Genomic DNA, 12587 nt, shown 5'->3' with positions numbered 1-12587 from the left:
GCTATCGTTCGGCTGCGGTGGAATGAACTGACAAACCGGACCGGACCGAACCGAACCGGAGGAATGTATCGAAGGTCACTGCCGTGCGATTGAACTTTAGAAGGTAAGTTTAAATTGTGCTCTTCCTATCAGATTTCAGCAATGGATGGTTCAAGAAGTAAATGTAGAGGTTGCTTGTCTAAACTAGCATTGAAATCTTTAATTTGGTTGACGCGGTACGAAGAGAATGGCTTCAGATTATTAATTTGTGATAAAATATGATAACTTTTATTATTGAAGTATACTCTTTCTGATTTTTTTTCAGCTGTGACATAGTTTTTCTCATTACATTTATGCTATTAACCTATTAATTAGGAACTTTTTCATTATTATTCAATATTTGACCAATATCCATGATACAGCAAACATTGCAGCAGTCCAATACATATTAGGAGTGCTAAAATTCAAATTACTTCCATCTTTGCTAACAGAAACTCTTTGAAAATTAATGATGATATAATTAGCACCTCTGAACTACGATAAGGTTTGAAAGGAATCCATTTGCAAAATTCCTCACATTCTTTGTGAATTCAAACTTTATAAATAGAGAGGATGGATGAGTTGTGCTTATGTAGGAGGTGAACACGATAATCCTCTCGCCTTTAAATACTGCAAATCTACAACCGAATCGTAAAGCACAGTAAAGTATTTGTTCTGGGTGAAGCAAGTGGCATTTTTTTGTATGGATGACATTTAACGAGCACACAATTTTGGTTCTAAAGGCGTGATGGGTGAAGCTGCACAAAAATCGATTCTTCTCTTTGATTGTCGGCGCGACTTTAGCCTGAAGCGTTGTATCGCGGTAAAGCCTAGTCACGACCGAGCAGTGTGTAGTTGACCTTTGCGCGATTACAACGAGCTGCTTCTGCACGAATCATTGGCCGATAGGAAGATGCACCCGATCGTATATTTACTTACCAACTGAGCGAAACACCTGAGCTCTTTTGTGCTTGAGTCAAGTGAAGTATTGAATTCGATCAAACCCTTCTGATTCACTGTCTAAAGCTAGATTGCATCTGGGTTTTGATATATTTAAGGGGGTTTGTTTCTTCACTGGAATGGAAGTCTCTTTGTTTAAAATATAAAAAAGTAGCAGTTAGCTTTGGATATTATTTCTTTAATATGATGAACGCACGTGCATGAAACATAAAAAGTTAATCTAAATATGAGCAACCGGACTAATGGAACTCATTTACGATCACAGTTAAACGTTCGTGAAACGTTACAGCACCTAACACGACAGAATCACTTAAAATCATTCCACCATGCGGCAAAAGCCAGGGCAAAAGCCTCGAGACCTTTGTGTGTGTATTGCTATATCGCTGTAGCCACCACGCGCGAGATAGCCATGAGAACATTAAACCTGGGTATGGCACAAGCACTGTGCATTAACAGCACCGAGCAGCGTCGTAGCTGTACCATTGCACATACAGGCTATAGATGCATTTCCATCAGCACTGAGAAGGTTGATTTGTTTTGTTCTTTTTTTCTTTATTTTCTTGTTTCTATCTATTTCGTTCCATCCACACGTTTTTGTTTTCGGATGATGGGATCGGTGCGTGTTGCTGTCTTTTCAGGTGGGAATCAAGTTTTTCTTTAGTTTCCAGCGTGGGAAGCTGTGGAAATACGGATCGCTATGCTAGAATCGGAAAGATCGCAAGATTGGCTGGCGTCGAGTGTGCCGTGGACTCTTTCGTGGCCACCCTCACAAACAAACGTAGACTGTGATTGCCAATGTAAGCAGATTGATGGAGAAGATACGTAAACGGTTTCTCAAAAAAGAAACACACACACACAACAGCACCACCACCGACAAAACTCACCGAAGACGTCACGCCGCATGACGTGCTCTACTGACATTACAAAATTGGGCACAGTTTTGAGTAATGTCAGCCGGCATGCAAGTGCCCTGTGAAATATGCGCTTCGTGGGGTATCGGCACTAGCACTGGCAGTAGACTAGTGGTAGCAAACGTAACGAATAGGGCTCGAATTTCTGTGCAAATGCTATGCAAATGAGTGATGATACAGAGCGACCTTTTCGTGATAGTTTAGTGGATCGGTGTTTAGGGTTCTTTAGCGAAACGAACTATGTATGTTCAGGTAAAGATTTTTTTGCTTTTCGTTTACGATTGTAGGAGCAATAATTGTAAGACCAAAATGTTGAATTATTATTAAATAGTACTAGTTTATACTTTAAATATGGTGACTTGGAGAAAATATATCTATTTACATCGAATACAGGCGAAGTTACTTTAGTACAGTCGATACCCAAAAATTATAGCACCACTACAATCGAATCGGGCACAGATAGCGCGCATTAGCTAATCTTTCTTTATTTTCTCCTAAATAATCCATTACCCAATTTCCTTTTATTGAAAATCACCAATCCAAATCGCACGAATCGGCTCTCTCCATGAACAATGCAAATCTTTCACTCGCGAGGTGGTACCATTCGCTCCAAACAAATGTCCAACACCGCCCCCATGTCCAACACCGCCCCCATGTCCAACACCGCGTCCCATCCCTGTACACACCCCACTGTTGACTGTTATTTTTCTACAACATACTTGAGAGGACGTGCTTGCGGCACACAAAACACTCGCCACAACACCAACAAAAAACCGTGCCCAATTAAAGATTTGAGGGCGCTAAGATCCGTCATCCGTCCGGTTCGGTCGGTGCGCCGGGTCCGCTTCGGGCCCGCTTACCGGGAGCTCAACTGTCGAAGTATTTATGACTTGAGTGCGAGCATTAGTTGGTATCGAAGGTATTGTGTTGCCGTTTTTTTTGCTTGGGAGTTTTGGAACGGCCGTTAGGGGGCCGTTCAGGGAGTTGTTGAATTTGGCACCGTAACTGACCCGCATTGACCTGGCTTGAAGCTGAAGAAGGGCGTCATAACGAGGTGTGGAAAATACTTCCTGCTTGGAGCTCGACGGTACATAGCGTATAAGGAATTGAATTGCAAGCACAAAAAAGTGTTATAGTCAATCGAAGTTTGAGTGAAGCATTCGTGCGATAGGAGTCGTGTTTGGCTGATTGAAATCGTGTGTGTGTGTGTGTGTGTGTGTGTGTGATGCATTCCAGACAGATTGCATAAGCGATTATAAATGGACAAAGGTGGTACTAAACAGTGAACAATCATAGGAAAAAAGGTCTTTTTGGCTCAAATAAAATATTAAAATGGCTAAGTCTTATTTAATGACATAATTTTAAATATGTTTTCGGTTGATTCGGTTTTCTGTTTCAACTGCAGCTAGATCTGTATAAAATTGCTCTTACAAACAAAAAAACTTCTATGCGCGTATAAGTGAGAAACCGAATGAGAATTCTATTAGTATCATCATTGATAAGTGGTAAACGAAAAGTTTACTGATGTAATGAGGTGTTTTATATATTTTTCTTAAGAAAGTATTTAAATGAATTGCAAATTATTAATGTGTAAAAGTCTAAAATAAACGCTGTACAAATCTTCAACTCAATTTCAAAATTAACGATAAATAAAAACATAAAATAAACAGCTATTTTGCGTCATTTTAATAAGCATTAGGCAATGAAATCTTACTTTCTCAAAAGAATATCCATACAATGTAAAACTTTTTTGAAATGCGTGGTGCATGCAATACTGAAATCAGGCTCGGCCATACAATATAAATGCACAACAGTACCAACAAGTCCATGCAGCCGGTGATGCAACATTTGTGCAATAAAACGCATTGTCCAAAACTGAACCTGAACGCTGCGGTTGAACTTCATCATCTTCACCTACTTTTTAAGCCACCGTCCTCTGTGACATTTTCGTGTGAAACAACTCAAAAACAACACACCCAGTCCATGCGTCAGTTCGCCCTCCGGTACGATATTACATCAGTAATGTCCCACCACTTCAATTACACGTCCGCACGTACTGCCACCCCATGCCAAGCAATCTTGTTGCTTGCATCCCGAAAAGAAACAAGAGCAAGAGCTAATTTTGCATGACACATTGATTGATTACCCATCAGATAGCTGGGCAGGGCACTTTTGTGTATGTGTGTGGATGTGAGGAAACTCCTGCTGCGGGTGGTGTGAAAACGAATCACATTATGCTACACGTTTATGCTTCTTCCACCGCTGCACGGAACGCCGTTAAACAAAGGATGGCTACATACACACACACACACACTCTTTCGCACCCAAAAACGCATGTACACGCGTATAGAAAGGTCTCCAAAAATGGTTCAAGCTACTCTAGCTCAGTTTTTATTTTTTCGGTGATGAGATTTTGGACAGATCGAGGCCAGCCGCGCAAATCATCATTGAGGTGACCCTCGTGCCATACTACCCCAGTGTCAGCGTGGATTCGATGTCTTAATGCGTCGGCTTTTGGGAACGGAAGCAACCACCGATTGGACTGATATTGCGTGTGCCAGCGGGTTGTTTTGGTGCCTGGCGTCGGTGGGAAAGTTTCGAACGAGTTTGATTTGATATTTCCTTCGATTGCAACGCGCGAACAAAAGCCGACATCATGGTACCGTCAAAGTCAAAGGCTCGTACGTAGTGCTTCTAGTGTTATGTTTTTGCTCGTAAATGTCACAAAACTAATCTCCTGTTCTGTTTCGCTGATTGGAATGATGGGCTTGTCGTCTTGGCGGTGCTGTGAATTTTGTTAGCAGATTGGAATCTTTTTCGATCCATGTTTTTTTCTTCTGTCGCTACATCCTGGAACAGTCACGATTGCTTGATGAAAAAATGAAAAAATACACTAAATTGACTAGATAATTCAGTTTAAGATAACAAATGTAATAACACATATTGTTTTGTGTTAGGTAAAAATTTGCAATGAAACAAACAATATAAAAACGTAAAAATCTTTACTATTACACTAATGGCCGGGCGACCACAGATAATTCAACGCACCACATGAATTTTGTTTATTGAAGATCTTCTCTTAAGCATTTACTGTTTTTTTGTAGTCTTTTTTAAGAATTCATCCAAACGGTCCCGTGGTACAGTCGGTATCTCGACGGACCTTATACCTATTGTAGGTTCTAGTCCGGTAGAGATCTATCCACTTCATAGGCCGGACTAAACCAGCGATTGCCAAGTCCCTTAGTGATTTAGGGCAGATCGATCACAATATTTGAGTCAAATAATATTTAAAAAACTAATTTAAAAGCTATTAAAACATGATTTGTGTATGTCTATGTTCGCTTTAAATTAGTATTTTGTGAAATAATATGATTGCTGTTAATCAATTTGCAACACATGGCATCTACTGAATTGCGTCCAGATTTTGTTTTAAATACTTCTAGAACATTTTTTAATGGAATTGCATCAATCATCATTAACGAAACGGGATGTCCCATTTAATCATCATGTGCATAAGTCATCGGTCATGAACTGTATAGTAGCATTCCTATAGAATTTTACTTAATCTGTTCAGTCTAATATGAATTAAATCATAACTATGAACCACAAATGATTTAGATTACAACGAATTCTGTTGTTTTTTTGTTTCACACACATCGATTAACATTATCTATTATTTTCTATTCTAAAGTTTTATTATGATGCAGATAGTTGAGTGTTATTAAATACACACAACAGTATTTCTTGTTACTTAGCATTGAATTTGTATCACCCAACAATTTGACATAATCTGAACTGGATTCTTTAAATCAAACTATAAAAATAGTCATAGAATGATGTAAAAAAGGGCTCGGCAAAGTCTAGCCCACGAGACCATTTTATTGGGATGTTGTGGGCTCAAAAGTTATAGAACGTAAAGAAAAAAATTTCATTGTAGATATTTTTTGCAGAATACTTCATTGATCGTTGTTATGAGGTTCAACAATAAATTATATTATTTCTTTGTCTGGACAATTTTTGATTGCTTCAGGTTTTATGCATATTTTTTATCTCGAATAAATTGGCATTTTATTTAAAATTTAAGGCAATTTTCTAAGGACTAGCTAGAGTTCTTAGGGACTAAACCGTTCCAGTAGGTTTTTATTTTAATAGTTGTCTCTACCTAAATGTGGTAAAAAACTATTGATTTCATCGGTTTATTGAGAATTTGTCACATTTCTGCAAATTGATGATCCTGGTTAATGCAAATCAGGTTTTAATTCAACCAAATGGAGCTCCTAAATAATGAAACACATTTCAAATTGTTGTCCAATTTCTGTTTTGTGCAAAAATCATACCAATATAGCTTAGCAAATTCTCTGATTTGCGTTAAGACATTTTCGATAACGTTTGAACAAGAGCTTTTTAGAGCTGCACTTATAAGATATCTTATACAGTAAAGCTAGAAAAAACCGACAATTTTATGCAGTTTACTAGTCAAACTCATAGAATTTGTGGCATTTTTGTCCATAGTAATGCAAGAATCACACAAGTAGCTCATTTATAAATGATGTAGGCTTTACATAATCTACTATATCGACGACAGTGCGACTTAAGTACCATACTAAATGTTCCTCAAAAAGGAAAAAAACGGTAATTATTTTCCGCTTTAGTCTAAAAACAGTGTAAGAACGAATTGAATGTTTTCTGTCTGAAAACTGGCTCAAATTCAGACAAGTATTTCTTCAATCCAACTCGGTAATCTTATAGTTTTTGACCGCTGGTGTAGAAAATATTAGATAAAACTCGATAATATATTACTTTACTAAACAAATCTCATATGCAAAGAAACAAGCTTCTCAATTCAGCATGTACTCACCACTTCTCGATCCATCTGCAGTATGTACTGGAATCGCCCAATGTCGCTGATCGTTAGCTCCTTGCCGCCATGTCCGTGACCGAACCGCCCGGTGTGTCCACTTTCACCCACCGCATCGGTCTCACCGATCCCGCGGCCCTCGCTGTAGAACTGAATGTTACGACCGTAAAGTCCATCGTCACCATTCACCTCCTCCTGTCCGTGCACCGGCTCGGCAGAGGCCGAACGGCGGCTTATATTTAAATTGTTCTGCGGTTGCTGCGGCTGCTGCTGCTGCTGATGATGAGGCTGCGTACTTTGCGTGCCTCGATGCCGATGGGTCGGTGGTGGTGGTGGTGGCGGCAGCTGTCGTGGATGGCCCACACCATACCCGCTTGCACCGCCCCCGCTCGATGCCGACTGATGGTCGGACAGATTGTTGCTGTCGCTTTCCACGGAAAAGCCGTCCTCGTCGGAGGCCCCCGCCGGTCGCGTGGAAATGACCGGATAGCTACTGCGCAACGGGGATGGGGAGCTGTGGCCACTGCTGCCACTTCCGGACCCACCGGGCAGCTTCGATTTGTGCAGCTTGGGATTATGCACATTGTATTGTTTGTTCACCATTGTTTCAGCTTGTTTTTGCTACTGTTTGATTTGTTATTTACGTGTGTTTTATTTTGGGAAGTATTTATTGGTAGTCACTGTTTGCTACCACGCTGCCTTCCTTCCGTAGACAAGCTGCACTGTTTCTGGCGCCGTTAGCGCTGCTTGTTTCACTTTCTTCACTAAACACTTTTTATCGCCTAATAAACGCAGCGCACCAAAAACAGAAAACAAATATTGGGAAAGTGAACAAATTGAGGTAAAACGATCAACACTGGGACCTCTTAACAACCCTTTGTATGCGATCAATAAAAATGCCTGGGAACTAATTTTTACGGGGAACGCGGCGAGCAAGGGAAATAAATCGATTTTTTTTTTAGATGTACCTAGCTTTATAGTGGTATTATTCAAATTAAAGACATTTTAGTGAATACAAATAAAACATAGGTATTAAAAGAAATGAAAATGAACAAACATTGATAGTGTTTGATATCTAGTTTAAGTTGATGTTAAATTTAAAGTTTCATATTATAATTTAATCAGGTATCAACATTGTATAAAATTACAAAAAAAGTAAATCTATTAATAGTTATGGAAATAATAGAAACTTTCAAATTATTATAATTATAATTCATTCCATATCATTCCGAAAGTATCTAAAAGCCTGCAGTCCTCTAAATCATACAGAGTTCAATGTAATGCCGTAATCTTTGTTTTGTATTCTTTAAGAAGTGGTTCTGTTTGTGAATTAGTACATTAATAAAACAAACATCACTAGTAAAAACAACACATATGGACAAACATAGATGTTCCAAATCCCTTCATCACAGAAACTATCACTGACGCTGCTTTTCAAACACGATTTCTGAATGAGTTTTCCTTTCACACATTTCGTCATTCATGCGTAAAACCCGCGTTAGCGTTGTCCGAGGTCAAGCGAACAATTGTGTGCACCGTTGCTTCTTTCTTTGTCCATGGAACTGTTCACAACACTACAATGCGTTTTCATGTGCTACCGTTCCAAAGACACTTGAACGTATCCTTCACACGGACGTCAACTTTGTTGTTTTTTTTCTCTCTCAAAATCACTCACATTAGCACCAAAGTAATAGCTCGTGAAAAGTGACGAAGAAAATCATTCCAACATTCACGCGAAAGAAAAAGAAATACAAATAACAATCCACTTACACACTCGACACACACTCGCACCTTTCTTTGGCTGCGACCAATTGCAAACCGTTAGCGTACGAGTGGCAAGAAACACGCGAAGCTGTACCAACGCACGCACCCGCGAAATGGGGGGAAACCCGCTTCAACTCGCTGCCCAGTGACGAGTGACCGTAACGGGCGAAAGACGACGAACGACTGCAGTCGACTGGTACCGTGCCGACGAAAGACGTTAGCTGCCCAACAACATCCCTCCATTCGGTGGTTTGAAAAAATAAAGCCACGGAAAGCGAAACCACAACAATCGTGAAAGGACGCACGATCGTATCGAACACGATCGGAGCTTTCAGGGTGAGCTTTTTTGGCTCGTGCGACGTCGGATGGTGGATTTAGAAGGGAAGGGATTAAACAACCCCTACCGCGGCTGTTGCCATGCGTTTCGTTTTCCTTAACTTTTGCTTTCGTTTGCTGATCGGTTTGCTGATGTAGAGTCAGTGCCACGATCAGCTGGATGAATACGATTGGCGCCACCACTTTCCGTTGCGTCGTTTTGGGAGATTGTTTTCTGACACCTTTGACCGCGTACAAATATGAAGGGAAACATGAGGTGTGTTTACGTTCTCCATTTGATGAGAATACGAGCGAAAACGTTGTATTTTGATATTGTAGCTAGGTTGCAGAGCGTTTAGAATGTAGAGTGAAAGCAATTTCGGATAGAACTTGAAAATGGAGTCTGCTTTCAGATTAATAAGATTTAGACTTATACTTTGATCGGTTTGCTCTTTGTCTGAATTATGACGATGTCAAAACTTAGTCAGTATGCAAACTTAAGTAAAAAATAACTAAATTTTGTTTAATTGTTTATTTTGTAAAAATCGCTAGTATTTGGTGATAATGTTGAAAAGATGTCGATACGTATCGCAATTAATTACAAAAACCTCTAATGCACCGAAGTATAAACAAATATGGTATGAAATGAATGTAATGATATTATTTTAAAAAAAATGGATTCCAGCACAGTCTACTTTCTGCACTTTAAACTAAGAATATCACATTTTTCTCTATTCGAAAATAATGGCTGTTTTGTAACAATTCTGTAACTTAATCACATAACAGGTTTCAAGAATATATTAAATAAAGTAGTAGATCGAGGTTTAAGTTTAATATGCACATTTTTACGAATAAAAAATTTATAGAGCCATAATAATAAGGTATGGAACTATTCTTAATTCTAACTTTCGGAAGCTTAAAGGGCACAAGCAAATCAATCACATTTAGGTGCAGTAACCTATACTAGTACTAAATTGTATTTCAATCTGTTTTCTAAACCAGCTTTCAACGAACTAATAGCAGTTTCCAATATGAAGAAAAACAACAGAAAAATATACAGCAAATTCTTCCTCCACACAAAACACCATCAACAACTTTGCAGCGAATGTAAGTCAATGGCAACAAATAAACTGTTGCTATTTATTTACCAGCTCGATCACTTTAAAGTGCCCGCACAGGAGTTAGTATGATCCGCCCGTCACTCATCGTCCCACCCAACATGATGGATCGATGTATTGACAGCCCCTTGCAAGAATTGTGCAACTGCAGCGGAACGAGTTCGCCTTCGACACTCCTCTGCAAGCAATCGTGACACGAACGCTGTGTACAGGCGAAGATGATACATGGCTCAAGCTCGAAGTCCCCCATTGATGGCCGGTGTGACATGCATTCGCATTCGAACCATTATTAGAATAATGAAAAGTTGTCAGTGTGACGTTTGACCCCAGGTGGAAACGCGCGAAAGACACAAGCTTCTTCAGAAATTCCAACCCAACAGCAGCACGTTCTTATGCTCCATCCGTGGGGTTTAGGAGAAACATTCCGAGAGTTTTTTTGTCCACCACGAACCATTCTAACACTTCCATCTCATGGTCTCTTTTATTGAGATTTTATTGAAGGTGTTCAAGTGTGTTCTGCTTGGCTCAGGCCGTTTGGTTCTTCTATGGCTGCAATAGCAACGCTCATAGAAAATGTTGCCTCATTAGGGCAAAAATGATTGCCTTCAGGTTCTTCGAGGGTACCTCGGCTGGAGAGCATCCTCAAAAATGACACACCGAAACACCCAATTACCTAGCCGGTGTATCAATGTCACTCACCGGTGATGGTTCGCTCTGCTTCGAGCCGTTTAATTATAGGCAAATCGTCCGCTCGAGTTTGAGTTCTTCTTTCCCCGAAAGGGTTTTCCCCTCTGACCGGATGGTGTTGCTTCTGCTGCTGCTGGATCTCCCCATCCTTGACAGCTGTCAGTCAGATTCTGCACTCGTTTGCTAGCAGGAAAAACACACTACCACACTGCGTACACTCACATTCGAAGGCCACACGACGTGAATCATCGTCACGCAGTAGACTGGGGGAAAACTGAATTGTCTCTCATATGACTGTATGAGAGGAGATTTCATCGCTTTTTATGTTTGTTGTTGATCGATTGTTGATCAGCTCGACAACGAGTGCCACTTGGAGTGCCGCCCCAACGAAAACCGCTCAAAAGTGTGTCCTAATGATCTATTTTTTTAATTATTTTTCTACCACTGAACCCTTTTCTTAACCATGTCTTGATGCCGCGAAAAAATCTTTTAAAATACATTGCCGACCAAAAAATTCAATGCCACAGCGAATTATTTGCAAACATCACCGTAAAGTGCCATTTTTGCCAGAATATCTGTCACACATGCACCCCCAAAACGTTCCATCACATCAAACAAGGGATGGTCGAATTAATATGCACTAATGAGACGATCGCATTTACAACGGTTTTCGATGAGCAAACAGCGAGGGAAGCTCATTTGCCGCTCCATTATCATCGTGCCCGGTCGCACTGGCCGTCGTGACGGATTCATTTTACAGACTCCACAGAGCCGACACAACCGTAGGGCCAGCTGGTTTTTCGGCCTTGGATGGTCGGCAGATTCCCACAGCTTACAGCCGCAAAACTTGAGCAGTATGTTTACAGGTTACGGTTTAAGACAAACCTGAATTGAAAAGCACATGCACGCGTTTGGAAATCGACACTCCAGCAGTGGTGAACCGTGTAGAAAGTGACGAGGGTGAAGTAATGTTGCTGCGGTGAGAATGAACTTAAAAGTGATATACGAAATGATAGTGTTCAAGGGTTTTTTTTAACTTCAGCTATTTACTGAGTATAATTTTTTTTTCATTTTTTAATATAACTATTGTCTTGAAAGCTATACTTAATCAAATTATATAATATTATTAAATTAAATGTGATTTTGAACAAATTGAAACTTACTATATAAACGTAATATTGATTTGATAATATCGATCAAAAAACAAATAAATGTATACTTCATTGCGTGGTTTCCTTATTATTTAATCATATACGCATTCTTTTTAAATAACATATTTTAATGTTAACAACTCTTCCTGCCACTTAGGAGGTATATCTTGGGAAAGTCTTAAATTATTTCTTTTGGTGGAAACTAAGTAGATTAGTAAGCATTTAAATAGCATCATTTTTTTATTTAATCCAGTGATATTTGTTATAGCATATTCACAATATACATATTTACATAATGGGGCTTACTAATGCCCGGTAACCTTTAATTGCAAGGAAAAAATGGTTTAATATTTTACGATTTATTCACAATTTATACGTTTTTTAAGCTTCAACAGTGTTAAGGTATAAGGTAAAACAAAGTTTAAAAGTAATTTTGCTGGTTAAATGTGTTGACAACCTTTTTTCATGAATTTATTCGAACAAAATAGGCTATAATACAATATTTTCACCATAGTATAAATATTTGTAGCTTCTTTGGTAAATTTGCGTAGTTTCAGTACGGGACACACGTGATTAATCCACTCATAAAAACAAGTTGAATTCAAGTTGAAAACACCACACAGCAAACCCGTCTCCCAAGGATGTAACGCATCCTCGTCCCGGCCAGTCGAATTTTGACATACTTTCGTTAAATTATCCCTCCGATCGCACAGTTTATGCTCGCTACAGTTTGATCATTATCCACTCGCGGCGAATGAATATTATATACACCGCGCTTAAAGGTCGCTACGTGGATTTACTTTTC

General features: G+C 39.4%; 1 protein-coding gene across 3 annotated transcripts in view; it reads right to left on the bottom strand.

Moving 5' to 3' along the window:
* Positions 1 to 8729, bottom strand: part of LOC120958600 (uncharacterized) — a 40608-nt gene extending 31879 nt beyond the window's left edge. Inside the window, exons 1-2 of one of the 3 annotated variants that reach the window (XM_040381508.2) lie at positions 8518 to 8729; positions 6748 to 7529 (exon numbers count right to left, since the gene is read on the bottom strand). In XM_040381508.2, the coding sequence (XP_040237442.2) occupies positions 6748 to 7350 (603 nt within the window). In that variant the 5' untranslated portion in view covers positions 7351 to 7529; positions 8518 to 8729. The remainder of the gene's footprint in view (positions 1 to 6747; positions 7530 to 8517) is intronic. The other 2 variants (XM_040381511.2, XM_049609046.1) reach the window with 2 other exon arrangements.
* Between the last annotated feature and the right edge of the window lie 3858 nt (positions 8730 to 12587).

Source organism: Anopheles coluzzii, chromosome 3 (assembly GCF_943734685.1).
Source record: "Anopheles coluzzii chromosome 3, AcolN3, whole genome shotgun sequence".
NCBI lineage: Eukaryota > Metazoa > Arthropoda > Insecta > Diptera > Culicidae > Anopheles > Anopheles coluzzii.
The sequence above is the reverse complement of the archived record's forward strand: the minus strand, read 5'-3'. Positions and strand labels throughout refer to the sequence as shown.